Source organism: Leptodactylus fuscus, chromosome 1 (genome assembly GCF_031893055.1).
Source record: "Leptodactylus fuscus isolate aLepFus1 chromosome 1, aLepFus1.hap2, whole genome shotgun sequence".
Lineage (NCBI taxonomy): Eukaryota > Metazoa > Chordata > Amphibia > Anura > Leptodactylidae > Leptodactylus > Leptodactylus fuscus.
In genome coordinates this window covers 15,114,446-15,142,441 of record NC_134265.1, presented here as the reverse complement: position 1 = coordinate 15,142,441, position 27,996 = coordinate 15,114,446, and the positions used below count along the sequence as shown (strand labels likewise).

At 47.1% G+C, this 27,996-nt stretch overlaps 4 protein-coding genes across 4 annotated transcripts in view; 2 read left to right on the top strand and 2 right to left on the bottom strand.

Moving 5' to 3' along the window:
• The window catches only part of LOC142189903 (uncharacterized), a 490,808-nt gene that overhangs the window by 46,373 nt on the left and 416,439 nt on the right, over window positions 1-27,996 (bottom strand). The gene's annotated exons all lie outside the window — the stretch shown is intronic.
• LOC142189591 (uncharacterized) overlaps window positions 1-27,996 on the top strand; it is a 308,382-nt gene that overhangs the window by 95,861 nt on the left and 184,525 nt on the right. The window contains exon 9 of the mRNA XM_075262203.1: window positions 15,547-16,815. Coding sequence (XP_075118304.1) covers window positions 15,547-16,815 — 1,269 coding nt within the window. The remainder of the gene's footprint in view (window positions 1-15,546; window positions 16,816-27,996) is intronic.
• Window positions 54-957, bottom strand: LOC142189374 (gastrula zinc finger protein XlCGF66.1-like). The gene is made up of 3 exons (XM_075262144.1): window positions 817-957; window positions 326-686; window positions 54-70 (listed from the first exon to the last, which is right to left on the bottom strand). Exons 1-3 carry the CDS (start codon window positions 892-894, stop codon window positions 54-56), a joined length of 456 nt encoding a protein of 151 aa, XP_075118245.1. The 5' UTR covers window positions 895-957.
• On the top strand, window positions 11,277-12,121 carry LOC142190767 (gastrula zinc finger protein XlCGF66.1-like). The gene is made up of 4 exons (XM_075262314.1): window positions 11,277-11,416; window positions 11,547-11,720; window positions 11,799-11,922; window positions 12,006-12,121. Exons 1-4 carry the CDS (start codon window positions 11,339-11,341, stop codon window positions 12,098-12,100), a joined length of 471 nt encoding a protein of 156 aa, XP_075118415.1. The 5' UTR covers window positions 11,277-11,338; the 3' UTR covers window positions 12,101-12,121.

Below are 27,996 nucleotides of genomic sequence, written 5' to 3'. Positions count from 1 at the left end.
ACTCCTCATCACCACTCACATAGGGATCTGTAGTATTAATATTCTTCACGTCTTTATTCGGAGTCAGAAGCTGTGAAAGAAATATTGTAAGTAACATCTAATACTGCTGGATACAACAAGACTGACCACAAGGACTTCACAGCCCGTCTACACATCATAGGGAATATCTCCATCTACCTGATCATCCTGTGGAAGAAGAGGACTGGGACATCTCTCCGGTGTTGTCCTCTTACTGGATCTACCTGTAGGAAACACAGACAGGGACTGAATTCATTCTGTACATACAAATAATGGAAGTCCATGTGTATATAGTCATGTGTATTACCTGCTGATGTGAGGGACTGGTGGTCCTCCATCATCACCTCCTTGTGTCCTTCTAAATACTTCCACTCCTGTGTAGAGAAATAGAAAGCGACATCCTGACACCTTATAGGAACCTGACAACACAATGATACAGTCATCACCCCGACCCCTCCAGTTACTGTATAATGTCCCAGCAGTGTCACCTCTCCAGTCAGCAGCTCCAGCATCTTGTTGGTGACTTCTAGGATCTTCTGTCCATTGATCTCCTCCTGTATCAGGGGCTGAGGTGGAGGCTCCGAGATTGGGCTCAGGGTCCCTTCATATCCTTCATACACATGAGCCTGACAGCGCCCACTAGAGGTCTTCTTCACTACTGTGTAATCCTGGATATGGGGAGACACATTAATAAATCTCACTACATACATGTCCAGAGTCCATCACCTCTCCAGTCCTATCATCTGTTATTACTATAGATAAGAATGATGTCATGATGACATCATCAGAATCTCTCACCTCTCCAGTAAGCTGGTAGATGATCTCTAGGGTGAGATTTAATAGACTTTCCGCCATCTTGTTCCTGTCTCTTTCCATCCTTGATGGGACAATCAGGAATATTCTCTTCTATAGAAGATACTGAGAGGATTCTATATTGTAGGAACCTGAATGGAGAGAAGATGAGACAATGGAAATAAAATACAATAACTTGAGATAACAATGTGATAGTGATGAGATATTTGGGTGTAGATGATGTTTGGTCTCTTTGTAGACATTGGACATGAGGTGAATAGTTGGTCACTGGTTATATGATGTACAGACTGGAATCACCGCTACAACTAATGTCATTACAGTAATGTAGAAAGGATATAAAGGGGCCTATATGATAATATCTCAGATCATGTGACATCTGGGACATTATCATACAGGCCTGAAGCCTGTTAGGATTAATATCAGATCCCAGAGAGGTGAGTAAAACTGTTTATTATGTTCCCTCATCTCCCTTGGGGCTCCGATTATTATACTCGAGGGTATAAAAAGACCCCTGAGTGTAATAATAGTTTATGTGCAACTGTGGGGCATAATAGAGCTTGAAGGGTCCACTGTGGCCACTGTAACCTCTATTATGCCCCACAGCACAATATAGGCTGCAGTGGCCGCTGAGGGACATAATATATACAGTCCTATGAAAAAGTTTGGGCACCCCTATTAATCTTAATCATTTTTTTTTTTTAAACTCGTTTTATTGAAAAAGATGTAACAATGAAACAATACACTCAGGAGTACACATAATCAAAACATACAAAATAAAATACAATGAAAAGGAAAAAAGTCTAAACAAACAAAGATCCACCACACCGCCATCCCGACCCAGGCTAAACCCACCCCGCCTACAAAAGACGGAACAGAGAGTAAAGCAGTCCAGACAAGGGGGAGTACAGCATCATCCGGTGGGTAACCATCTTACTATGTGAAGGCGCCTAGTGCTGAGCGCATCGAGGAGGCAGAGTGTTGGGTATTAGGAGAATCACACCATGCTCCCCACACCTTGGTGAATTTTTGGGGGCAGCCCCTACCTTTATATATAATCTGGTTAAATGGAAGAATAGAATTGACCAGCCTCCGCCATTGAGATACTGATGGGGGGCGCGGGGCCATCCACCGCAGGGCGATGGCCTTCCTGGCATAGAACAGACATTCCCGAAGAAAAATCCGGGTGTGATGCTGCCACAACTCCTCATCCAATACACCAAATAAACAAACTTCAGGGGAAAACGGGACAGGGCGATCGAGGACGTCTATCAGGAGATCAACCACCCCTCTCCAGAAGGTCTGCACAACTGAACAGGTCCACATCATGTGCCAGAAGTCCGCTCGAGGATGCGGACACCGAAGGCAGTTCGGGCCCGGCAATCGACCCATCTTGTAAAGACGGGCAGGGGTCAAGTAGCACTGATGCAAAATGAAAATTTGGATCAGCTTATTGTTGGCTGAGGGCGAAACATACAGGGGAGATTCCAAAATGTCCTGAAACGTCTCATCTGTTAGCTCAGGAATATTGGTGCGCCAGCGGGACAGGGCCGGGGCCTCGGTCAGGGACACTTTCGCGTGAATCAGATGCTCGTAAAGGACCGAAATCAGACCTCCTGGGCCCTGAGAGCGTAGCACACCAATAAGTGGATACACAGAAATAGCACTAGGCTGGGTAGGGAATATAGAGGAAAGGGCATGGCGTATTTGGAGGAATCAGAAGAATTGATGGCGGGGAATCTCATGGGATACCTGCAGAGAATCAAATGTGACGAAGACTCCCTGCACATATAAATCTGACAGAAAGGACACCCCATAACGAGACCAGGATTGAGCATCGGGCAACTTGTAAAGGTCGGGTAAGCTAGGATTATCCCACAGGGGGGTCTCCGCAGGGGCGTCAGAATAGGACGATACTGCCCGGGCCTGTTTCCAGACCCGCGCCGCCAAAGCATGTAAGGGTAAGAGCTTGCCTCTGAACAGCTGAGGGTGGTCCAACACCGGCCATAGGATACGCAAGTCCAGGTGATGAGCCAAATGCGCCTCAGGGCCTCGTAGAGGCTCCGGGGAAAGCCAAGATTTGAGAAATCGAAGTTGGCTAGCTAAATAGTAGAGGAACAGGTCGGGAAGAGATGCACCACCAAGCTGTTTCGGTCTCTAGAGAGCAGACAATTTCAATTTGGATCTGGAATGGCCCCACACAAAGGATATCATTAGGGAGTCTAGCTGCTTAAAGAATCGGAGAGGCACAAGTACAGCTGAGTGGCTCAACACGTATAAGCACTTGGGTAAGACAATCATTTTAATTAAATTGATCCGACCCGCCACCGACAGAGGCAGCGCAGCCCATGTGTGAAACTTAATTCTAAAATGGGGAAGGAGTGGGAATACATTCAGATCTAGGAACCGTTTATGGTCTCTAGAGAGCACTATGCCAAGGTATTTGCAAGAGGAGACTACTGGCAGCCCACACATCACTCCCCCCTCCACTGCCGCTGAGGCACGACCAATACGCATATAAGAAGATTTGGCCCAGTTAGTGCGCAAACCTGAGTAATTGCCAAATATCTCTATTAGCTCCATGGCACGAGGCAATGATATAGAGGGTTGATTCAAAAAAAGGAGGAGGTCGTCGGCATAAAGCGCGACTCTTTCCTCTCGGGGACCAATAATTATTCCCTGATAAACAGGATCCCTCCGAAGAAGTATGGCCAGGGGCTCTATAGCTAAGGCAAACAGCAGCGGCGAAAGTGGACAGCCCTGTCGCGTGCCTCTACCCAATGAAAAATACGAGGACAGCGAACCATTAATGGATAGCGCTGCTCTGGGAGATTGATACAAAAGGGATACCCAAGTAATGAAGCCATCACCAAATCCAAATCTACGCAAGGAACCCAAGAGGAAGGGCCATTCGACCGAGTCAAAGGCTTTGGTTGCGTCTAAGGAAGCAATCGCCCAATCCTCAGGAGAGACCGAACCAATCTGGGTCACCACCTGGACGCGCCGGAGATTATCAGATGTGGATTTTCCCGGCATAAATCCAGTTTGGTCCGGATGGATCAAATCAAGGACTACCGTATTAAGCCTATTGGCCAGCATTTTGGCCAAAAGCTTGTAATCAATATTCAACAGGCTAATAGGTCTATATGAGCCGCAATCCAGCGGGTCCTTGTCTGGTTTAAGCAGCAATATAATGGTAGCATCATAAAAGGACGCCGGGAGACTGCGGCCATCAAAGGCGGACTTAAAACATTCCAACAGCACGGGGAGAAGCATATCCCGATACTGGGAATACACCTCTACAGGAATGCCATCTGGGCCCGGAGATTTCCCCGTTGCCATGCCGGACAGCGCCTCCGTCAACTCCTCCAACGTGAAGGGGGAGTCCAAAAAAGCACGCTGTTCAGCAGATAAGGTGGGAAAGGGGATGGAGTCCAGGTAAACAGACAGCTCTTGATCACTAGCCCCAAGTTTGGAGCAATATAGCTCACCATAATACTGGTGAAATCTATCACGGATGCCCTGGCTATTAGAAATAATGTCACCCGTGGCTGAACGCACACGGAGAATGGCAGGGGAGGCCGTATTCTGATGCACCAAATGGGCTAGCAAACTACTCGATTGATTACCCAGTTCAAAGAATCTCTGTTTATTAAAGAACATGGATCTACGTGCTTTGTCATGCAATACATGTAAATACTGTCTACCAGCATTTAGCCACTGGGATCTAGTCTCATCAGTTGGATTGGCAACATAGGCCGCCTCTAAGGAGGTACACTGAGTAGCTAAGCTAGTCTCCAGCTGTGAGGATTCCCTCTTAATGAAAGAAATAGAGGATTTAATACAGCCTCTGAGGTATGCCTTGGTGGTCTCCCAGAGAAGGGGTGGAGGGGCAGCCGGGGAGTTAACCTCCAGGAAAACTTGCAACTGATCGGGTATCCTGTCGTTTGGCAAAAACAATTTGAGCCAGAAGGGGTGTATGCGGCTGCTCTGGTGTGTCCTAACAGTGTCCCCATGATTTAACGTAACTAGTAAAGGAGAGTGGTCTGAAACTGCCCTGGGTAAATAAGATGCCGACTGCAGGATAGAACACGTTTTAACATTCCCAAAGGCATAATCAATGCGGGACAGGGCATGTCTATGGGCTGAATGACAGGAGAAGACTCTAGAGTCGGGAGACAGCATCCTCCACAGGTCCCGCCATCCCAACTCCTGGACCAACCTGGCCATGGGAGTGGGACGGGAGGAGGGCGGAGGATCTGAGCCAGTATAAAACCGGTCCAGGGCACCATTCATCACTTTATTAAAGTCACCCAAACAAAGAACCACTGCCCCAGGAAATCTGGAAATCTTAATCATTTTTAGTTCTAAATATTTTGGTATTTGCAACAGCCATTTCAGTTTGATATATCTAATAACTGATGGACACAGTAATATTTCAGGATTGAAATGAGGTTTATTGTACTAACAGAAAATGTGCAATATGCATTAAACCAAAATTTGACCGGTGCAAAAGTATGGGCACCTCAACAGAAAAGTGACATTAATATTTAGTAGATCCTCCTTTTGCAAAGATAACAGCCTCTAGTCGCTTCCTGTAGCTTTTAATCAGTTCCTGGATCCTGGATAAAGGTATTTTGGACAAACAATTCAAGTTCAGTTAAGTTAGATGGTCGCCGAGCATGGACAGCCCGCTTCAAATCATCCCACAGATGTTCAATGATATTCAGGTCTGGGGACTGGGATGGCCATTCCAGAACATTGTAATTGTTCCTCTGCATGAATGCCTGAGGATTTGGAGCGGTGTTTTGGATCATTGTCTTGCTGAAATATCCATCCCCGGCGTAACTTCAACTTCGTCACTGATTCTTGAACATTATTCTCAAGAATCTGCTGATACTGAGTGGAATCCATGCGACCCTCAACTTTAACAAGATTCCCGATGCCGGCATTGGCCACACAGCCCCAAAGCATGATGGAACCTCCACCAAATTTTTCAGTGGGTAGCAAGTGTTTTTCTTGGAATGCTGTTTCTTTTTGGACGCCATGCATAACGCCTTTTTTTTATAACCAAACAACTCAATCTTTGTTTCCAAAATGAAGCTGGCTTCTCCAAATGTGCTTTTTCATACCTCAGGCAACTCTATTTGTGGCGTACGTGCAGAAACGGCTTCTTTCTCATCACTCTCCCATACAGCTTCTCCTTGTGCAAAGTGCGCTGTATTGCTGACCGATGCACAGTGACACCATCTGCAGCAAGATGATGCTGCAGCTCTTTGGAGGTGGTCTGTGGATTGTCCTTGACTGTTCTCACCATTCTTCTTCTCTGCCTTTCTGATATTTTTCTTGGCCTGCCACTTCTGGGCTTAACAAGAACTGTCCCTGTGGTCTTCCATTTCCTTACTATGTTCCTCACAGTGGAAACTGACAGGTTAAATCTCTGAGACAACGTTTTGTATCCTTCCCCTGAACAACTATGTTGAACAATCTTTGTTTTCAGATCATTTGAGAGCGGGCTGTCCATGCTCGGCGACCATCAAACTTAACTGAACTTGAATTGTTTTGTAGAAAGAAATGGTCCAAAATACCTTTATCCAGGATCCAGGAACTGATTAAAAGCTACAGGAAGCGACTAGAGGCTGTTATCTTTGCAAAAGGAGGATCTACTAAATATTAATGTCACTTTTCTGTTGAGGTGCCCATATTTTTGCACCGGTCAAATTTTGGTTTAATGCATATTGCGCATTTTCTGTTAGTACAATAAACCTCATTTCAATCCTGAAATATTACTGTGTCCATCAGTTATTAGATATATCAAACTGAAATGGCTGTTGCAAACACCAAAATATTTAGAACTAAAAATGATTAAGATTAATAGGGGGGCCCAAACTTTTTCATAGGACTGTATATAGGGGTTGGGTGCATAGAGAAGTGAGGAGTCGTAGATGTCTGTATTACAAACTTTATAGTCAAGTCACAGCTGGAAGAAGTGGTCATGGCGGTCCAAAGGGAAAAGGCGGGAAATGTAGGAAGACGTCTCCAGTAAGTATTACTGCACAAAATATTACTTCCTTTGTATTTATTGTAATGTTACCGCTAGCACTCCCCCCCCCCCAACACCCGACCCCCGAATCCCCTCTCCACCCTCCTCTCCTATGGTTACGTGACATCAGCCCCCCAGCACAGGTAACTAGGAGAGAACACGAGGGGGGAGGGGGATGGGACAGCTCAGAATCCCCTGGTTCATCTGAAATAGAAGTTGGGGAATTAAGAGCTGAAAGTCTCTCCAGAGAACCCCTTACCTAAAATAGGTCAATATGGAGCCCAAATATAAGACACAGCCCCCACCTATCAGCGACCCCTGACACTCCGGGTCTGACTCTGCCCGAGTCCTCGCTATTTCCCACTTCCTGATCTCTCCTGACACACAGGAAATGCTTAGAGACCCCCATTTAGCCAATTACTGGCCATAATGGTGGGCGTCCTCAGCTAGTGGTTCCTATATGATGGGAGACAAGAGGGAGTGCGGAGAGGCCCGGACTGGGGCAGCTTTACTGCACAGAGGGAGAAGCCAGGAAAGATTTCTTCTATTACAGGCCCCATGTTGTGCTGTATTCAGGAGGGTTTATTTACCTGGAAACCCCTTTAGTAGTCGCTGACTAAACTATTAACCCCTCGTGTAACATAAACCTCAGGAGAGACCACAAAATAACTACAGACCCCTGACTGCCCCCTAAAGGAAGAAAAGCCACAGGACAAGAGCCCTGGTCTGTACCCCCAGAATATGAGAAACCAGGAGGGAAGTGTCTAGTGTGAATATGCTCCAAGTGCTTCATCCCCCTCCTCACATACAGTCCCATGTAACTACATCACTCCCTCCCCCTCCTCACATACAGTCCCATGTAACTACATCACTCCCTCCCCCTCCTCACATACAGTCCCATGTAACTACATCACTCCCTCCCCCTCCTCACATACAGTCCCATGTAACTACATCACTCCCTCCCCCTCCTCACATACAGTCCCATGTAACTACATCACTCCCTCCCCCTCCTCACATACAGTCCCATGTAACTACATCACTCCCTTCCCCTCCTCACGTACAGTCCCATGTAACTACATCACTCCCTCCCCCTCCTCACATACAGTCCCATGTAACTACATCCCTCCCTCCCCCTCCTCACATACAGTCCCATGTAACTACATCACTCCCTCCCCCTCCTCACATACAGTCCCATGTAACTACATCACTCCCCCCTCCTCACATACAGTCCCATGTAACTACATCACTCCCTTCCCCTCCTCACATACAGTCCCATGTAACTACATCACTCCCTCCCCCTCCTCACATACAGTCCCATGTAACTACATCACTCCCTTCCCCTCCTCACATACAGTCCCATGTAACTACATCACTCCCTCCCCCTCCTCACATACAGTCCCATGTAACTACATCACTCCCTCCCTCCTCACATACAGTCCCATGTAACTACATCACTCCCTCCCCCCTCCTCACATACAGTCCCATGTAACTACATCACTCCCTCCCCCTCCTCACATACAGTCCCATGTAACTACATCACTCCCTTCCCCTCCTCACATACAGTCCCATGTAACTACATCACTCCCTCCCCCTCCTCACATACAGTCCCATGTAACTACATCACTCCCTCCCCCTCCTCACATACAGTCCCATGTAACTACATCACTCCCTCCCCCTCCTCACATACAGTCCCATGTAACTACATCACTCCCTCCCCCTCCTCACATACAGTCCCAGGTAATACAATCCTGTCTCTCCTCTTCCATCCTCCATTACCACCAGACACCTCACTGCTTTCTCTTCTCCATCTCCATGTGCTCGGCTCCGCCTTCCTCTATATAGCACAGAGCAGGGATGGCCGAGACCCCGCCCACCTGGGAGAGGCTCCGCCCCTTCCGGTGACATCACACCTACCAGGAGCAACTCCATTCTAGCTACGACCGTGTGAACTGTGGTGAAGAAAGACTGCGGGGTAAAAGGGGAAGGGGCTTACATAGGACTGTATGTGAGGAGGGGGAGGGAGTGATGTAGTTACATGGGACTGTATGTGAGGAGGGGGAGGGAGTGATGTAGTTACATGGGACTGTATGTGAGGAGGGGGAGGGAGTGATGTAGTTACATGGGACTGTATGTGAGGAGGGGGAGGGAGTGATGTAGTTACATGGGACTGTATGTGAGTAGGGGGAGGGAGTGATGTAGTTACATGGGACTGTATGTGAGGAGGGGGAGGGAGTGATGTGGTTACATGGGACTGTATGTGAGGAGGGGGAGGGAGTGATGTAGTTACATGGGACTGTATGTGAGGAGGGGGAGGGAGTGATGTAGTTACATGGGACTGTATGTGAGGAGGGGGAGGGAGTGATGTAGTTACATGGGACTGTATGTGAGTAGGGGGAGGGAGTGATGTAGTTACATGGGACTGTATGTGAGGAGGGGGAGGGAGTGATGTGGTTACATGGGACTGTATGTGAGGAGGGGGAGGGAGTGATGTAGTTACATGGGACTGTATGTGAGGAGGGGAGGGAGTGATGTAGTTACATGGGACTGTATGTGAGGAGGGGGAGGGAGTGATGTAGTTACATGGGACTGTATGTGAGGAGGGGGAGGGAGTGATGCAGTTACATGGGACTGTATGTGAGGAGGGGGAGGGAGTGATGCATTTACATGGGACTGTATGTGAGGAGGGGGAGGGAGTGATGTAGTTACATGGGACTGTATGTGAGGAGGGGGAGGGAGTGATGTAGTTACATGGGACTGTATGTGAGGAGGGGGAGGGAGTGATGTAGTTACATGGGACTGTATGTGAGGAGGGGGAGGGAGTGATGTAGTTACATGGGACTGTACGTGAGGAGGGTGAGGGAGTGATGTAGTTACATGGGACTGTATGTGAGGAGGGGGAGGGAGTGATGTAGTTACATGGGACTGTATGTGAGGAGGGGGAGGGAGTGATGTAGTTACATGGGACTGTATGTGAGGAGGGGGAGGGAGTGATGTAGTTACATGGGACTGTATGTGAGGAGGGGGAGGGAGTGATGTAGTTACATGGGACTGTATGTGAGGAGGGGGGAGTGATGTAGTTACATGGGACTGTATGTGAGGAGGGGGAGGGAGTGATGTAGTTACATGGGACTGTATGTGAGGAGGGGGATGAAGCACTTGGAGCATGTTCACACTAGACTCTTCCCTCCTGGTTTCTCATATTCTGGGGGTACAGACCAGGGCTCTTGTTCTGTGGCTTTTCCTCCTTTAGGGGGCAGTCAGGGGTCTGTAGTTATTTTGTGGTCTCTCCTGAGGTTTATGTTACACGAGGGGTTAATAGTTTAGTCGGCGACTACTAAAGGGGTTTCCAGGTAAATAAACCCTCCTGAATACAGCACAACATGGGGCCTGTAATAGAAGAAATCTTTCCTGGCTTCTCCCTCTGTGCAGTAAAGCTGCCCCAGTCCGGGCCTCTCCGCACTCCCTCTTGTCTCCCATCATATAGGAACCACTAGCTGAGGACGCCCACCATTATGGCCAGTGATTGGCTAAATGGGGGTCTCTAAGCATTTCCTGTGTGTCAGGAGAGATCAGGAAGTGGGAAATAGCGAGGACTCGGGCAGAGTCAGACCCGGAGTGTCAGGGGTCGCTGATAGGTGGGGGCTGTGTCTTATATTTGGGCTCCATATTGACCTATTTTAGGTAAGGGGTTCTCTGGAGAGACTTTCAGCTCTTAATTCCCCAACTTCTATTCCAGATGAACCAGGGGATTCTGAGCTGTCCCATCCCCCTCCCCCCTCGTGTTCTCTCCTAGTTACCTGTGCTGGGGGGCTGATGTCACGTAACCATAGGAGAGGAGGGTGGAGAGGGGATTCGGGGGTCGGGTGCTGGTTCCAGTCACATGACCCAAGGTCAAAACACCCTGGCTGACCTCAATGGGAGCTGATCTGCAGTAACAGGGCCTGGCCGCTATACAGGGGTATAGAACCATCTGCTTCCAGCACTGGACACTAAGGAGCCAATAAATCCCAATGATGGGCCAGAAAATCCTACAAACCCCTTTACCTTTATACCGCACTATTGTCAGCCTTACTCTGCCCCAAAATGTTTTATAAAGACTCATCCTAAGCCGCACAGAACACGAGTGCTAAAAAGCCAAAACACTTGTGTAATTCCCCCCCCTCCCCCGAGCACCGCTGACCCCTGACCCCTTTATATCCTTTCTACATTACTGTAATGACATTAGTTGTAGCGGTGATTCCAGTCTGTACATCATATAACCAGTGACCAACTATTCACCTCATGTCCAATGTCTACAAAGAGACCAAACATCATCTACACCCAAATATCTCATCACTATCACATTGTTATCTCCAGTTATTGTATTTTATTTCCATTGTCTCATCTTCTCTCCATTCAGGTTCCTACAATATAGAATCCTCTCAGTATCTTCTATAGAAGAGAATATTCCTGATTGTCCCATCAAGGATGGAAAGAGACGGGAACAAGATGGCGGAAAGTCTATTAAATCTCACCCTAGAGATCATCTACCAGCTTACTGGAGAGGTGAGAGATTCTGATGATGTCATCATGACATCATTCTTATCTATAGTAATAACAGATGATAGGACTGGAGAGGTGATGGACTCTGGACATGTATGTAGTGAGATTTATTAATGTGTCTCCCCATATCCAGGATTACACAGTAGTGAAGAAGCTCTCTAGTGGGCGCTGTCAAACCCTTGTATTTGATGGATGGAGAGGAACCCTGAGCCCATTTCCAGGGCCTCCACCTCAACCTTTGAAACAGATCAATGGACAGAAGATCCTAGAAGTCACCAACAAGATGCTGGAGCTGCTGACTGGAGAGGTGACACTGCTGGGAATGCTGGGACATTATACAGTAACTGGAGGGGTCGGGGTGATGACTGTATCATTGTGTTGTCAGGTTCCTATAAGGTGTCAGGATGTCGCTGTCTATTTCTCCATGGAGGAGTGGGAGTATTTAGAAGGACACAAGGATCTGTACAAGGAGGTGATGATGGAGGACCACCAGCCCCTCACATCAGCAGGTAATAGACATGACTATATACACATGGACTTCCATTATTTGTATGTACAGAATGAATTCAGTCCCTGTCTGTGTTTCCTACAGGTAGATCCAGTAAGAGGACAACACCGGAGAGATGTCCCAGTCCTCTTCTTCCACAGGATGATCAGGTAGGTGGAGATATTCCCTATGATGTGTAGACGGGCTGTGAAGTCCTTGTGGTCAGTCTTGTTGTATCCAGCAGTATTAGATGGTTATATACATGGGCAGTGTCATTGAGCCGCCATCTAATATGTTTCTCCGGCTTCTCACAGACCTGCAGCTACTGTCAGGACATCTTTCATCTTCATGCGGATTAATGATCTAGAACATTCTCTGTGACTTCCCCATTTGTCCGGTGACTTTTACATTATTTGTTTCCCAGATTTTCCATCAGGATAAAGATGTGAGCGACATTAATGCTATATCTATGAGAATACAGGAAGATCCCTATGTGAGTGGTGATGAGGAGTGTGAGGAGGACATTCCTACAGGGAACCGCCCAGGTGAGGAGTCACCACTATATAAAGCACAGAAGGGTCACTGATTCTAGTCAGACATTGTTTAGACTATTTGTTGTTCCCCGATTCAGATAAAATACTAATAATACATGAATATAAATGTGATACCGCTATAGGGGGGAATAAATGTAGTATAGAATATAATGGAAGGACCTGACATCGATGTGAACGAGTCAAATTTCCTCATCCCCGGCTGTCAGTCCTCGTGAAGGGAAAGAATTTACCAGAATTATATAGCAGATTATTTCAGCTACTGGGAAAAATAATCCTCCTGCTCGATCTTCAGGCAGATTCCACCTCAGAGCTCTATGGAAATAAATGGGAGGGGGAAAATCCCGCCTGACCAGTAAGGAATCTGATGGAGATTCGGGGGCTGATTTGAAAAAATTCTTCTTCTGAATTCACTGTGTAAGCCTCACCTTAGACCCCAATCACATTATGGAATCTGGACTAGAAAATCTGGTCTGTACATCAGTCACATTTCCCAGCCTGAACTCTGTCCACACACCAGGACTCCCCGTATCTTAGTGATCTCTGACGCTAGGAGTCCCGGCTTCCTTGTGACTCCACAGACGCATACTAAATACTGTATAGGACAGCAGATTTGCGGTGACTTTGGGCTGGGAATCTGTTGTGTGTATGAGGTGTAGTACACAAACAATGAACAGATAAGAAAACACTCTATAGTGCAGAAAATGTTGCTCACTTAATCCAATTATAATCCAAAAAGAGCAATCAAGATATAAGACTTAACCACTTCCGGACCGCCCATAGACTATATACGTCCGGGAAGTGGTTGCCTAGTTCTGACAGGACGTACCTGTACGTCCAGTCAGAACACAGCAGCTGCACGGAGATCGTGCAGCTGTTTTCACTGGGAGCCGGCTGTAACTTCAGCCGGAGCTCCCAGAGAGAAGACAGGGCAGATTTATTACCTCCCCTGCCTTCTCGATCGCTGTGTATATAGCGCTCAATGAGCGCTGTACACACAGCTATGGACGCTGTCATAAATCACCTGCCCTCTGACCCGGTGCTCATGTGATCCGCAGGGAGCAGAGTATTACAAGAGCTGCTGGGTCCTACAGGACCCCAGATCAGCTCAGTAAGCTGTATATACAGTGTGCAGGAGGCTGGATTTCTCCTGCAGCTGGGGTTAAATGTAGCAGCCCCAATTATAGGAGAAATCAGCCTCCAATACATAAAAAAATAAGTGATCAGATGTCCCCAAAGGTCTCTTATCACCTTATGGGGACACAATCTGGAAAAAAATTAAATAAAAATATAATAAAAAAGTTTTAAAAAAAATGTAAATAAAATAATAATAAAAAATAAATAAATACGCTAATAAAACGCGGTTATTAAAGGTTATAGCCCCGCCCCCGACGACACCATACAAAATAAAAATTACCGTAATGGAGAGGAAAAACTATATTAGGGTGCATGCACACTACGTAACGCCGGGCGTGTATGAGAGCCGTACACGCCGGCGTTACAGCAGGGCTGCCGAGCACTTCCCATTCACTTCAATGGGAGCGCTCGTAAACGCCGCTGTTACGAGCGCTCCCATTGAAGTGAATGGGAAGTGTTCGGCAGTCTGCTGTAATGCCGGCGTGTACGGCTCTCATACACGCCCGGCGTTACGTAGTGTGCATGCACCCTTATAAAGTTTTTCAGTGACACTTTGTGTTATTAAATTTAAAAAAAAAAAAAATTGAAAACCAGACACAATTTCCCTCCTATTTTGTTTATATTTTCCTGGATAAAAAAAAAAATTAAAACACATTCGAAAATAAAGATAACATAAAAATAAAGCCCTATGTGTCCCCGAAAAAAGACGCAAAAATTAGTTGACTGAGACATACGGGAAAAATGTTACAGACCTCAAAACCGCACATACAAAATAAACCTAAAATGTGTCTGGTCCTGGAGCACAAATTGGCCCGGTACTGAAGTGGTTAACGTTTAATGATATAAGTTAAAAGTATAAATATACACAAAATATTAAAAAAAGTCACAAATCTGACATGTCACCTCATAGAAAACAATGAAACAACTCCACGGAATGGTTTACAGTGGACACGTCGGTCCCAAGTAAGGTAACCAATCACACTTACCCGACTTCAATCCGTGATAGGAAAATTCCAAAAGAGGCCATTTCATGTGAAAATAGAGTGTAATGTAAAGACAGTCCCTATAAGATAGTCTTGGGAAGGGACTAAAATCACCCTAAACCCTAATACTTGGTCATTGCCCTACATAGCCAGTGCCCTGACCGGAACCTCACCCTAATTCAGAGTCCGTCCCTAATTAACCCTTTCCAACAATTTATATATGCCAAAGTAAGAAGGGCTAGTAAAACACACAATAGCATTCAAACAAAACAGCATGACCCGACATGTACGTTTCGTGGTATGCAATGTATATAAATGCACCCACTCATCAGGGGTAAATAGCAATAAAATGTTTTTTTTTGCCCTATCAAAGCATATAGGCTTACAGTAGAGATCGTGCCTTCACTCATCCACATGTATATGTATCGCTCATTAACATACATCCATACAGAGTGTAAATGGATAGTGAAAGATAGAGATAGTCAGATATAGACCAAATGACTTGAACAGCCGTCTAAACTCATCCAAGTCCAGAGGTGTAGTACAGTAAGATTTATGGCATCATAAAGTGGCCATATGTAAGCAGCCATGGATTGTGTTCACCTCTACAGTGACCTAGAGCAATGGTGGCGTCTCCTGCCCCGCTTCATTACTATTCACTATCACTGACCTCCGGCTCGGCACAGTGAATACTAATAAAGTAGGCCGCGCTGCCATCGTTTGCTGCCTGTCCTACTGACTTCACTTCTTCACACGGTCTGAAGCGTCTCAGGCAGCAACAGCTCAGTGGGGAATATACTTATAGGGTTATGTTATTGAAATAAAAGTAACATCAGTTTTCTTCTTGTCAGATGACTGTACCAGGAGCTCACAGAGACATCTGATATCTACAGATTATAAAGCAGAGGATTATGGTATCACACAAGATCCATATGAAGAACATGACATTACTTTAGATATTCCTGCTGCCCAGAGAATTCACACAGGAGAGAAGCCATATTCGTGCCCAGATTGTGAGAAATGTTTTACTCAAAAATCAAAGCTTGTTAAACATCAGAGAATTCACACAGGAGAGAAGCCATATTCATGCCCCAAATGTGGGAAATGTTTTACTCAGAAACAACATCTTGTTGAACATCAGAAAACTCATACAGGAGAGAAGCCATATTCATGCCCTGAATGTGGGAAAGGTTTTTCCCGGAAATCACATCTTGATAAACATCAGAAAACTCATACAGGAGAGAATCCATATTCATGCCCAGAATGTGGGAAATGTTTTATTTGGAAATCATCTCTTGGTCGTCATCAAAGAACTCATACAGGAGAGAAGCCATATTCATGCCCAGATTGTGGGAAATATTTTACTCGGAAATCAGATCTTGATCATCATCAAAGAACTCATACAGGAGAGAAGCCATATTCATGCCCAGAATGTGGGAAATGTTTTACTCACAAATGGACTCTTGTTGCACATCAGAGAATTCACACAGGAGAGAAGCCATATTCATGCCCAGAATGTGGGAAAGGTTTTACTCACAAATGTACTCTTGTTGCACATCAGAGAATTCACACAGGAGAGAAGCCATATTCATGCCCAGAATGTGGGAAAGGTTTTACTCAGAAATCAGAACTTGTTCAACATCATAGAACTCATACAGGAGAGAAGCCATATTCGTGCCCAGAATGTGGGAAATGTTTTACTCAGAAATCAGAACTTGTTAAACATCATAGAACTCATACAGGAGAGAAGCCATATTCGTGCCCAGAATGTGGGAAATGTTTTACTCATATATCAAGTCTCATTACACATCAGAGACTTCATACAGGAGAGAATCCATATTCATGCCCAGAATGTGGGAAAGGTTTTACTCAGAAATCAGAACTTGTTAAACATCATAGAACTCATACAGGAGAGAAGCCATATTCGTGCCCAGAATGTGGGAAATGTTTTACTCAGAAACAACATCTTGTTGAACATCAGAAAACTCATACAGGAGAGAAGCCATATTCATGCCCTGAATGTGGGAAAGGTTTTTCCCGGAAATCACATCTTGATGAACATCAGAAAACTCATACAGGAGAGAAGCCATATTCATGCCCAGAATGTGGGAAATGTTTTATTTGGAAATCATCTCTTGGTCGTCATCAAAGAACTCATAAAGGAGAGAAGCCATATTCATGCCCAGAATGTGGGAAATGTTATACTCAGAAACCACATCTTGTTCAACATCTGAGAACTCACACGTAATTGTTGATCCTGTTTTGTATCTCTGGCAGTTGTAAATCTGATTGGAGTCCCATAAGATTGTAGAGATTTCGGTAGTAGTCTCAGAAAGACTTCCCAGTGTCGTTTTTGGAACCTTTTAGTACATTTGCATACTTAATATTTGGTGTCTACACGGCCTTTCACTTTGCATCTGGCTCCAGTAGGTCCTCCAGTGTTTGTGAATCCCTGTTATGTTTATGGGAGGATTCAGATGTTTGTATGTGAGTAAGATGTCACCTTAGACTTCACTGAACTATGTGATAATCTCCAATAGTCAAAAAAAAACACAGATGAGAAAAAAAGAGCCCTCAGTCACAAAATTATTATAGGATAAAACTTTTAAAAAAAATATTTTGTAAACTAAATTTTTTGGAGTGCTGGTCTCCTAAATACTATAAACAACCTCACATCCAAACAGGTTGCTGAATGTGTAAGATCACAAAAACACCCAACACACGGGGGGCAGGTATACAGGGGAGTAGTTCAGCTGGTCTCTCCCTATACTGTATAATTCACTAACTCCCTTCACAAAAACAAAGTGAGAAATTGTGCTGCGACTATAAGGATTCTAAACCAGAAAACCTTTATCTGCATCTGATGTATCCCTCCCCTCCCTGAGGCTACTGGCCTAGTGCCACACCAACAGGGGTAAGAGAGGGAAACTAACAGCCAAAAGGTCACTGGTATAAAGTCTACAAAGCACACTATCAAACACTCAGCTAAATAGGTGTAAAAATCATAATTGGGGGGGCGTGGCCTAGCTATGGCGGTGTGAGGACGTGTGCGCTGTGAGCTCCTCTGTGGTGTATCCTCGGGCTGCCCTGTTTCCCTCTCCAACCGGCTCTGTACTTACCTCCACATGGGGAGAAGCCGCTGTGGACCTTCCTGATCCTCTTCTCAGCTGCCGGCGATGTCCTCTAAGGCTGGGCTGCGTCCTTTCTTCACCGCTCCGGGTGCCACACTGTCTGGATCCAAGATGGCGACCGCAGTGTCCTCTCAGCCTGCAGCGCTTCCTCCTTCCCCTGACAGCCCGCCTCCTCGTGGCGTCGGCCGCAGCTCCGCTTCACCGGACCATCAGGCTGCTCCTCTGGCTTCCAGCCCTGGCCAGGGCTCCATGGGGGACCCGACCCAGGACTCCTGCTTCCCCTCGTCTGCTGGTGCTCCACAGGACTTATTAGGAGGTACTATTCCCTCCCTTCTTGCTTCTTCCCCTGCTATGGACACTGACTGGCCTCCACTGTCTCCCTCCTTTGCCCAGATGGCTCTCCCTGGAACCTGCAGCACCCCTGTTCTTCCTCCATGGCCCCCCATGGCCCAGGGCTCCATATTGGGACTAGCTTCCCCTGGACTTACTTCCCCATGGCTGCTTGCAGGGCCTTCCCCCTCTACATTTGCCTAGTGGCGGCCCCTCTACCCTTCCTACTGGCAACCGTGAGGGTGACACGGATACCCCAACCTCCGGCGGCCTCTGCTGATAATGTGACCCTTTTGGGGGATGCTTTGGGAGAACTGCGCCGCCTCTCCGCTACCCTTGGCACCATACCTACTAAGGCTGACATGGAGGCTTATGTTTTGTGCCTGGAACAATCGTATAAAGCTGAACTGTCTGCTGTTTCTTCTTCCGTCCGGTGCCTGGAGCGCCGTGTGACTGCTGTTGAATCCTCTGCCTCCACCGCCTCTGATCAACTTTCTTTACAGGACTCTGTTCTTCAGGCTCATGTCCGCCAACTTCAGCGTTTGATACTATAGACGATCTGGAGAACCGTAATAGGCGGAACAACATCTGTGTCCGGTGCCTCCCGGAATCTGTTGACCCTAATCAGCTGGATGGTGCCTTACGATCTGTGTTTAACTCACTCCTGGGTGTTCCCCTGGACTCTCCTCTGGAACTTGATTGCGCGCATCGATCACTGGGCCTGCACACACCCGACTCTGATGTTCCCCGGGATGTTATTTGTCGGGTTCATCGTTACCAACTGAAAGAGGCGATCATGGGAAAGGCCAGGGATTCGGCCCAGATCCTTTACAAGGACCACCCTCTGACGCTCCTTCCGGACCTCTCTCGGCTCACCCTGGCTAAACGTCGGGCCCTCAAGCCCCTGTTGGTTGTCCTGACTCATCACTGTATTCCATATTCGTTCGGCTTCCCGTTCCGTCTGCAGGTCCGCAGGGAAGGTCGACTCCTAACCTTTCATCGTCCGGACGAGATTCCTTCTTTTATGCTGGCTCTGGGCCTGCCTCCGGTGGACATCTCCAGTTGGCCTTCTCTTTTGGTTAATCCTCCAATACCTCCGCCACCGAAAGCTCAGCGCAAATCCCGCACTTCCGGGCGCTCTCGCGCACCTGCCTTCTCCAGCGCTTCCATGGCGCAGAGTCCTCCCCCTCCGTGATTTGGGACTATGGAACTTTTCTTCCCGCTTTAGTCGATACTGGGGGTCGACCTTTAATGCTAGTATTGGTGTCTCTTTATAAGCATCTGTGTTATAATATACTGTAGTACACCCTTATATTTTGTTCTGTTGTTTCATATCGATTTTCTTAGATTGGTTATGCTATTGTAGATTGCTGATGTTCTATTTGCCCGGGGCCTTCCATGGAGGGGCGGCGCAGTTTTTAGAAGGCTTGTCTCCTACCGGGGTTCTTGCTCTACTGTGTGGTGCGAGTGTGGTGTTTCTTTGTCACCTTTCCCCACCTTTTCTAGGGAGGTGTTACCTCTCCCACATAGTGGTGTTTTTTTTGTACTGTTTGGTCTTGGTTACTTTTTTATTGTTTGTTCCCTCCATCTTTTTCTGGTTTTGTGTCTCCCTCCTGTTTCCCTTTGTCTTTTGTCTTGAAGGTTTGACGTTCTAGGAATGGCTTCTGTCAACCTGTGTTCCTTTCATGCGAGGGGTCTTAATACTCCCCAGAAACGCAATCAAATCCTGTATCATTTTCATAAATCTCGTTCTCATATTTTGATTCTTCAGGTGACATCCGCAACAGGCATTATCCCACATGGTTCCACAGCTCCAACCCGTCTTCCAAGTCCAATGGGGTGTCTATTGCCCTACATCGCTCGTTACAGCATGAGGTGTTAGACTCTGTTCTTGACCCCGAGGGCAGGTATGTCTTTTTGAAATTACGCATTGGTGGCGCGGCAGTTACTGTTGCGGGATGCTATCTTCCCAATCAGCAGCAGATGGTGTACTGTAGGTCTCTTTTGAGTAAATTGGCTGATTTCAGTGATGTGGTAGTCCTCTTAGGGGGCGACTTTAATTTTGTTCTTGACTCGGCGATTGACGCTTCTCCCCCTCGGGCGGTTTGCGCTCCGGCCCAGCTTCATAAGCTTCGGTCCTCCCTTCATTCCCACCGTCTCGTTGATGTCTGGCGTCTCCTTCACCCACAGGGTCGTGATTACACTTATTCTCTAGCCCACGGTTCGTATGGTCGTTTGGATTTTTTTTGGTTAGCCATCATGCTTTATCGTGGTCCCCGTCTGCGCAGATCGGCTTGGTCCTGTGGTCTGACCATGCTCCGGCTTTCCTCTCCCTCGCAATTCCGGGCCTCTCCTCGCTTCCCTTTAATTGGCGCCTCAACGATAGTCTCCTCAAAGACGCGACATGCCGCACCGCAATTTCGGATACTATTCGTAATTTTGAAACTGATCATGCACAAGATCAGACTCCCCTTCCAATGCGATGGGAGGCTCTCAAGTGCGTTCTCCAAGGCGTTTTCCTACAGCATGGTTCGCGTCTCAAAAAGGAGCGGACAGCTGGGATAGCCTCCCGTCTTGCCCGCATCCGTTCTTTGGAAACCGAACATAAACGGACCTTGGCGTCTTCCACACTCAACGAATTTCTCAATGCCAGGGAAGACCTCTGCTCTTTCCTGGACGAAATCTCTATCTGCCAACGGGACCAGATGAAAAGGCATTTTTACAAGCATGCTGATAAGGGTAGTCTCCCCCTTGCCAGGCGCCTTCACCCCCGCCTTTCTACGACCTATATCCCATGCGTTCAGGACCGTGCGGCACGTCTGGTACATGATCCTCCCTCTATAGTGGGTGCCTTTCGCAAGTTCTTTCATGACTTGTATAATTTGAAGGGGCATTATGCTGACCAGGACCCGGAGACTGCTCTGAATAAGATAAGGGAACATGTGGCATCCACTGCCCTCCCTACTTTGGATGCGGATGATAGGTCTGCCCTCGACTCTCCCTTTACTGAGGAGGAGTTGACGGAGGCTATTCGATCGTCCCCTCTGGGCAAATCCCCGGGCCCGGATGGTTTTACCCATTTCTTTAAAACCTGCAAGGCTCAGCTGGTCCCTCTCCTTCTTCGTGTGTTTAATAGTTTGGATGCAGAAACTCTCTTCGCGAGCCAGTCCCTTTCTGCTTCGATTATGGTTCTTCCTAAACCGGGTGAAGACCCCCGATGTTGCGCGAGTTACCGCCCAATCTCTCTCCTCAACATAGACATTAAACTTTATGCGAAGTAGCTGGCGAATCGCCTTTCCCCTCAGATGCCTTGTTTGGTCCACACTGATCAGGTGGGATTTATCCCAGGCCGTGAGGCCAGGGACAACAATTGTAAGCCCATCTTACTTATGGTTACTGCGCGCTCCAGGGGTACTCCTTTGTGCCTTTTGTCTATCAACGCTGAGAAGGCGTTCGATCGCGTTCATTGGGGCTTCCTGCGCGACACCTTGGAACAAGTGAACGTCGGCCCTGGTTTCTTGCATAAGGTCCTGTCCCTATACGGCGACGCCTCGGCGCGGGTCTGTGCTAATGGCCTATTGTCTGATTCCTTCTCTGTGCGTAATGGTACTAGACAGGGTTGCCCCTTATCGCCTTTACTTTATGCTCTCGTAATGGAACACTTGGCGGTCGCTCTTCGATTTTGCACGGATATCTCGGGCCTTCCAATGGGCCAGTCTCAGGTTCGCCTAGCTCTTTACGCTGATGACTTATTACTTTATGTGGCTTGGCCACGTGACTCCTTTCCCGCGATCCTTGACAAATTCCGACGCTATAGTAATGCCTCTAATTTTAAGGTTAACGTTTCCAAGAGCGAAGCCCTTAGCATTTCCCTTGCGCAGTCGGAGGTTCTGCAGTTGGCCGCTAGTTTCCCCTTTAAGTGGCAGCCCAGCTCTATGAAGTATCTGGGTGTTCAGATTCCTGCTGGCTCCTCTACTTTGGTTGCACTGAATTACCTCCCTCTGCTCGAGAGAACCGCTGTCGTTTTGCGGGCATACGGGTCACTTGGGTTATCCTGGTTCGGCCGCATTAATGCTTTAAAGATGGACGTCGTGCCCAAGTTTCTTTACCTTTTTCAAGCCCTCCCGATCCCTGTGTCTAGGCGTTATTTTAAGACTCTTCAGTCGCTGTTTGGTAGATTTGTCTGGGGCCCCTCGTGTAGTAGGATTAAATTCCGGACCCTTTCCTGTCGCAAGATTAATGGGGGGGGCTTCCTGACCCTTTTTTGTATTACCGCTCGGCGATTTTTCTCAGTTTCTTTGACTGGCGTTTTAGGGCTCCGGATAAACAATGGGTTTCCATTGAGGCGGAGCTTCTCTCTGCCCATCTCACCTCTCTTCCGTGGATCCCTTCTCATTTTCGGCCGGCTCTGACTCGCGTCTCTCTTCTTCCCACTTCCTGACCACCTGGGATTCTGTTCGCTCTTCTCTTTCCCTGGCCAAGGTCCCGGGTCGCCTGACTCCCCTATTTCGGAATAACATGTTTCCCCCCGGCCGCACTGCTCGCCGCTTTCTTTGTTGGTCCGTTTGTGATGATGTCCGTCTGGGGTCTATTGTCAGGTCCTTTCCCCTACCTCCTCTTAGCTTGCTACAGGCATCTTCCCCTGACCTTACTTTATCCTGGCTAGAGTATAACCAACTCGCTGCGTTTCTTCGTCGGTTCTCTTTGCAGCCTATTCTCTCCGCTGCCCCGACTGCTTTAGAGTCCGAGCTTCTTCGCTCCGGGGTGCCGACTCGAGTTCTCTCCACTCTACGATATTCTCCTAACGGCTTCTGCCCCAGGTCTCCCTCCCTTTACCGTAGCCTGGGATTCTGATCTGAGCTTCCGCTTATCTGCTGCTGATTGGGAACGTTCCTTTCTGTTGACCCACAAACTGCCTATGCCCTGTAGTGCGCAGGAGAAAAATTATAAAATCTTGTCTCGTTGGTACCGTTGCCCGACCCTCTTGCATCGCATCTTCCCCTTTGAGTTGGACGAGTGTTGGTGCTGTGGCTCCGCTGTGGGATCCTTCCTCCATATCTGGTGGGACTGCGGAAAGATTCAGGAGTTTTGGTCGTCTGTCTTTTCCCTGTACTCCAAGGGTAGTGGTCGCTCTGTGTCCCCCCTCCCCTCAACTGGCCCTCCTCTCTCTTATCCCTGGTAAGATTTCTAGGGTCAAGGGTGACCTATTACGCCATTTCCTGACGGCCACCAGAACGGTCATTCCACGCCATTGGCGCAGCCCGGTGGTTCCCTCCTTGTCAGAGTGGCTCCAGGAATTCCTCCTCATTAGGAGGATGGAAGCTACTGTTGCGGAGGACCTTGTGGATTCGTCTAAATTTGAGACCCTCTGGCGGTCGTGGATCGTGTTTCAAGATTCAACTGAGTTCTCTTCCCTTTTCTCTTAACCTTTTTTCAGATGGTTCCCTTTTTGGGGTTCGCGGGCGTTTTTCGTCCCTTTTTTCTTTTATTTTTCACTTCTATGTTAGTTGTTGTTTTCCTCTTCTCCTCTTGTTTCCTGTCCTTGTGGTGTATTGTCCTCCCTTGGTTCTGTGTTGTGTTGGTCTCACTCTTGGGGCCGTGCTGTGTCTGTAGATGCTCCTTTTGAATTGTTTAGAATTGCGTGCTGCTGGCACGTGCACCTCTTGTTTAGCCCACTCTGGGCACTGTTTTGTTGTTTTCAGGATATTGGATTTGCTTTTGGTTCGTTTTCATCTTGCATTCTCGTCAGGGCCGGCTCCAGGTTTTTATGGGCCCTTGGGCGACAGAGCCTCAGTGGGCCCCCTTGTAAAGGAGGTGGGGGAGTCGAGACACTGTGCGTTGCAGATGAAGCGAGTGACGTCATGCAGGAGTGTGGCGTCACCAACGCCATACCTCCCAATCTTTTAAAGAGTAGAAAGAGGGGCAAAATGTGCGGCGCCCTCTGCGCGCTGCTGCAAATTTAGCTCCACCCACTTTTATGTTGATTCCACCCATTCTCATTCATTTATTATGTGCTCCCACACAGTATAATTCTTCTACAGTCACCCGTAAATTATATGCCCCTCTCCATCTCTCCCCCAGTTTCATATACACCCTTCCTCTGCCCCCAGTTTCATGTCCCCCCTCCATCTCTGTCCCCAGTTTCATCACGTTCTCCTCCTTCATCTGCCCACAGTTTAATGTCCCCCGTCTCTGCCCCAGTGTCATGCCGTTTCCCCCCTCCCCTTCATTTGCCCCTTCAGTTTCATTGGGCCCCCTCCATCTCTGTCCCCAGTTTCATGCCGTTCCCCCCCCCTCCCCTTCATTTGCCCCCCAGTTTCATGGGCCCCCTTCATTATGTTTCACCTTAATATGTAATACAAAACACACTCACCTTCTATCACTCACCTTCCATCGTTCCCCCGACGCTCCTCTCTCTCCCTCCAATCACATACGCGATGCAGGAGCTGTGAGATCAGCTCCTGCTTAGCTCTGAACCGGCTTGCGTGTGTAGGCGTGATGCGATGACGTCATCACGCCTACACACGCAAGCCGGGCCGGAGCTTTAAAGCAGGAGCTGATCTCACAGCTCCTGCATCGCCTATGTATTCCAGCTCATCGGCGTTCGGACGCCGATGAGCTGAAATTGTGACAGGCAAGTGCCGGGGGGCCCCCAGAGGCTCTGTGGGCCCCGGCACTTGCCCGACTATGCCGTGCGCTGACGCCGGCCCTGATTCTCGTAATGTCCTATGATTCTGTTTCTTTATTTTGAAAATTTCAATAAAATTCAGTTTACACCTAAAAATCATAATTAAATTTTTTTTTTTTTTAGAAAATATCTAATAAAAGTGAAGTTTTATCTCATAATAGTTTATAGTTTTTTTTACCCGAGGTCTCTTAGTAGAGCATTTTTTTCTCATGCGTGTTTGTAAGATGTCACCTTTTCCAATAAAAACCCCCGCTGACACTCTTTGACGCTTCCCATTGTATCGGGAGAGGGGTCCTGTCATGTACGTGATGGTGATAAAAGTCTGTAATGGCTTGTGATATCACTGCTGTACATGCTGGGTGTTTTGAAGGTTGAGGTTAAGAGTCCATTCCCACTCACCTCTAGGCTGATCAGGGATCATCAAGTAAAGATGGAGCTAGGTCAGACCACTCAGAAGAATGTATGTTAGTAGGAGGGTCTCATGCAAGCAAATGGTGATTGATAAGGAAGTAGTCTAATCTACTGTGTGTGTTGTGGACTTGTGAAAACTAGGTGTAGTCTCTCACCTGGGGATGAAGGGTCCACCAGATGTCGACAAGCCTCATGTCAGTGATCTTAGATTTCAGGGCTTGTAAATGTGACAAAGGGATGGGGAACCTGCCCAACGAGGAATCCATTATTCCATCCATGGTTAAAGAGGACCTTTCACCTCCTGGGGGACATGTGGTGTAATACACCGCTAGAAAGCCTTTCTGTGCCCCCGGTGAAGAGCTACAGTCCTATGAAAAAGTTTGGGCACCCCTATTAATCTTAATCATTTTTTGTTCTAAATATTTTGGTGTTTGCAACAGCCATGTCAGTTTGATATATCTAATAACTGATGGACACAGTAATATTTCCGGATTGAAATGAGGTTTATTGTACTAACAGAAAATGTGCAATATGCATTAAACCAAAATTTGACTGGTGCAAAAGTATGGGCACCTCAACAGAAAAGTGACATTAATATTTAGTAGATCCTCCTTTTGCAAAGATAACAGCCTCTAGTCGCCTCCTGTAGCTTTTAATCAGTTCCTGGATCCTGGATGAAGGTATTTTGGACCATTCCTCTTTACAAAACAATTCAAGTTCAGTTAAGTTAGATGGTCGCCGAGCATGGACAGCCCGCTTCATATCATCCCACAGATGTTCAATGATATTCAGGTCTGGGGACTGGGATGGCCATTCCAGAACATTGTAATTGTTCCTCTGCATGAATGCCTGAGGATTTGGAGCGGTGTTTTGGATCATTGTCTTGCTGAAATATCCATCCCCGGGGTAACTTCAACTTCGTCACTGATTCTTGAACATTATTCTGAAGAATCTGCTGATACATGATGATGAGTGGAATCCATGCGACCCTCAACTTTAACAATATTCCCGGTGCCGGCATTGGCCACACAGCCCCAAAGCATGATGGAACCTCCACCAAATTTTACAGTGGGTAGCATGTGTTTTTCTTGTAATGCTGTTTTTTTTGGACGCCATGCATAATGCCTTTTTGTATGACCAAACAACTCAATCTTTGTTTCATCAGTCCACAGGAACTTCTTCCAAAATGAAGCTGGCTTGTCCCAATGTGCTTCTGCATACCTCAGGCGACTCTGTTTGTGGTGTGCTTGCAGAAACGGCTTCTTTCTCATCACTCTCCCATACAGCTTCGACTTGTGCAAAGTGCGCTGTATTTTTGACCGATGCACAGTGACACCATCTGCAGCAAGATGATGCTGCAGCTCTTTGGAGGTGGTCTGTGGATTGTCCTTGACTGTTCTCACCATTCTTCTTCTCTGCCTTTCTGATATTTTTCTTGGCCTGCCACTTCTGGACTTAACAAGAACTGTCCCTGTGGTCTTCCATTTCTTTACTATGTTCCTCACAGTGGAAACTGACAGGTTAAATCTCTGAGACAACTTTTTGTATCCTTCCCCTGAACAACTATGTTGGACAATCTTTGTTTTCAGATCATTTGAGAGTTGTTTTGAGTAGCCCATGATGCCACTCTTCAGAGGAGATTCAAATAGGAGAACAACTTGCAATTGGCCACCTTAAATACCTTTTCTCATGATTGGATACACCTGGCTATGAAATTCAAAGCTCAGTGAGGTTACAAAACCAATTTTGTGCTTCAGTAAGTCAGTAAAAAGTAGTTAGGAGTATTCAAATCAATAAAATGATAAGGGTGCCCATACTTTTGCACCAGTCAAATTTTGGTTTAATGCATATTGCACATTTTCTGTTAGTACAATAAACCTCATTTCAATCCTGAAATATTACTGTGTTACTCAGTTATTAGATATATCAAACTGAAATGGCTGCTGCAAACACCAAAATATTTAGAACGAAAAAGGTTTAAGATTAATAGGGGTGCCCAAACTTTTTCATAGGACTGTATCGGTGCCGGTACTGTAGCTCTTCACTGTCAGAGGGGCGTTTCTGACAGTCAGTCAGGAACGCTCTTCCTCACAGCAGTTTCTATAGCGCTGTACTGTGAGAGCGGTGAAGATAGACATTACTGGGGCATCATGGCTGGATGGTAAGGAACGCCCCCTCTCACAGTACTGAGCAATAGGCACTGCTGTGAGGAGGGCGTTCCTGACTGACTGTCAGAAACGCCCCTCTGACAGTGAAGAGCTATGGTTTCGGCACTGATAGCTCTTCACCGGGGGCACAGAAAGGCTTTCTAGCAGTGTATAACACCACATGTGCCCCAGGAGGTGAAAGGTCCTCTTTAAGTTCAGCTTTCTTGCCATGACCACCAGCCCTTCTGCAAACTTAGCTAAGACATAAAGAAAGGACCGACAGACTTGAGTTTGGTTCTGGTTGTGGAGATTGAAATTAGGGACTGTGAATAATTTCTCATGGATAGGTATTTTTATTATTAAGTATCTACCCTGTGCATCAGAGCACTGGGACATGACCATGGCTTGGAGGGGTTTAGGTAAGCCAACACTAACTCCCTTTGATTTACTGTCAGGGTTGGAGCTGTGGAGCCAGCGAGGGAAATATCTGTTTACTATCGTGGGTACATGGCCCATCTTAAAGTAGGTTTCCTGTAGCAGTAGGATGTCAACCCTTAGCTTGTGAATGTGGTAGAGTACCCGGGTCCTCTTCTATGGCACGTTGAAGCCTCTGATATTGAAGGAGCACAACTGAAGTCTGGTCATTCTTCCACGGGAAGATAATACTTGTAAGAGGGGAAGAGAAAGGAAGAGGGTGGAGAAGAAGGGGGAGGTTAGG

Excerpts from the sequence above, each read along its gene's own strand:
- LOC142190767 (XM_075262314.1), top strand. The coding sequence starts at position 11,339 with ATGGAAAGAGACGGGAACAAGATGGCGGAAAGTCTATTAAATCTCACC. Across the intron at positions 11,417-11,546 it reads TCTACCAGCTTACTGGAGAG|GATTACACAGTAGTGAAGAA; the intron begins GTGAGAGATTCT and ends CCCCATATCCAG. Across the intron at positions 11,923-12,005 it reads CCAGCCCCTCACATCAGCAG|GTAGATCCAGTAAGAGGACA; the intron begins GTAATAGACATG and ends TGTTTCCTACAG.
- LOC142189374 (XM_075262144.1), bottom strand. The coding sequence starts at position 894 with ATGGAAAGAGACAGGAACAAGATGGCGGAAAGTCTATTAAATCTCACC. Across the intron at positions 687-816 it reads TCTACCAGCTTACTGGAGAG|GATTACACAGTAGTGAAGAA; the intron begins GTGAGAGATTCT and ends CCCCATATCCAG.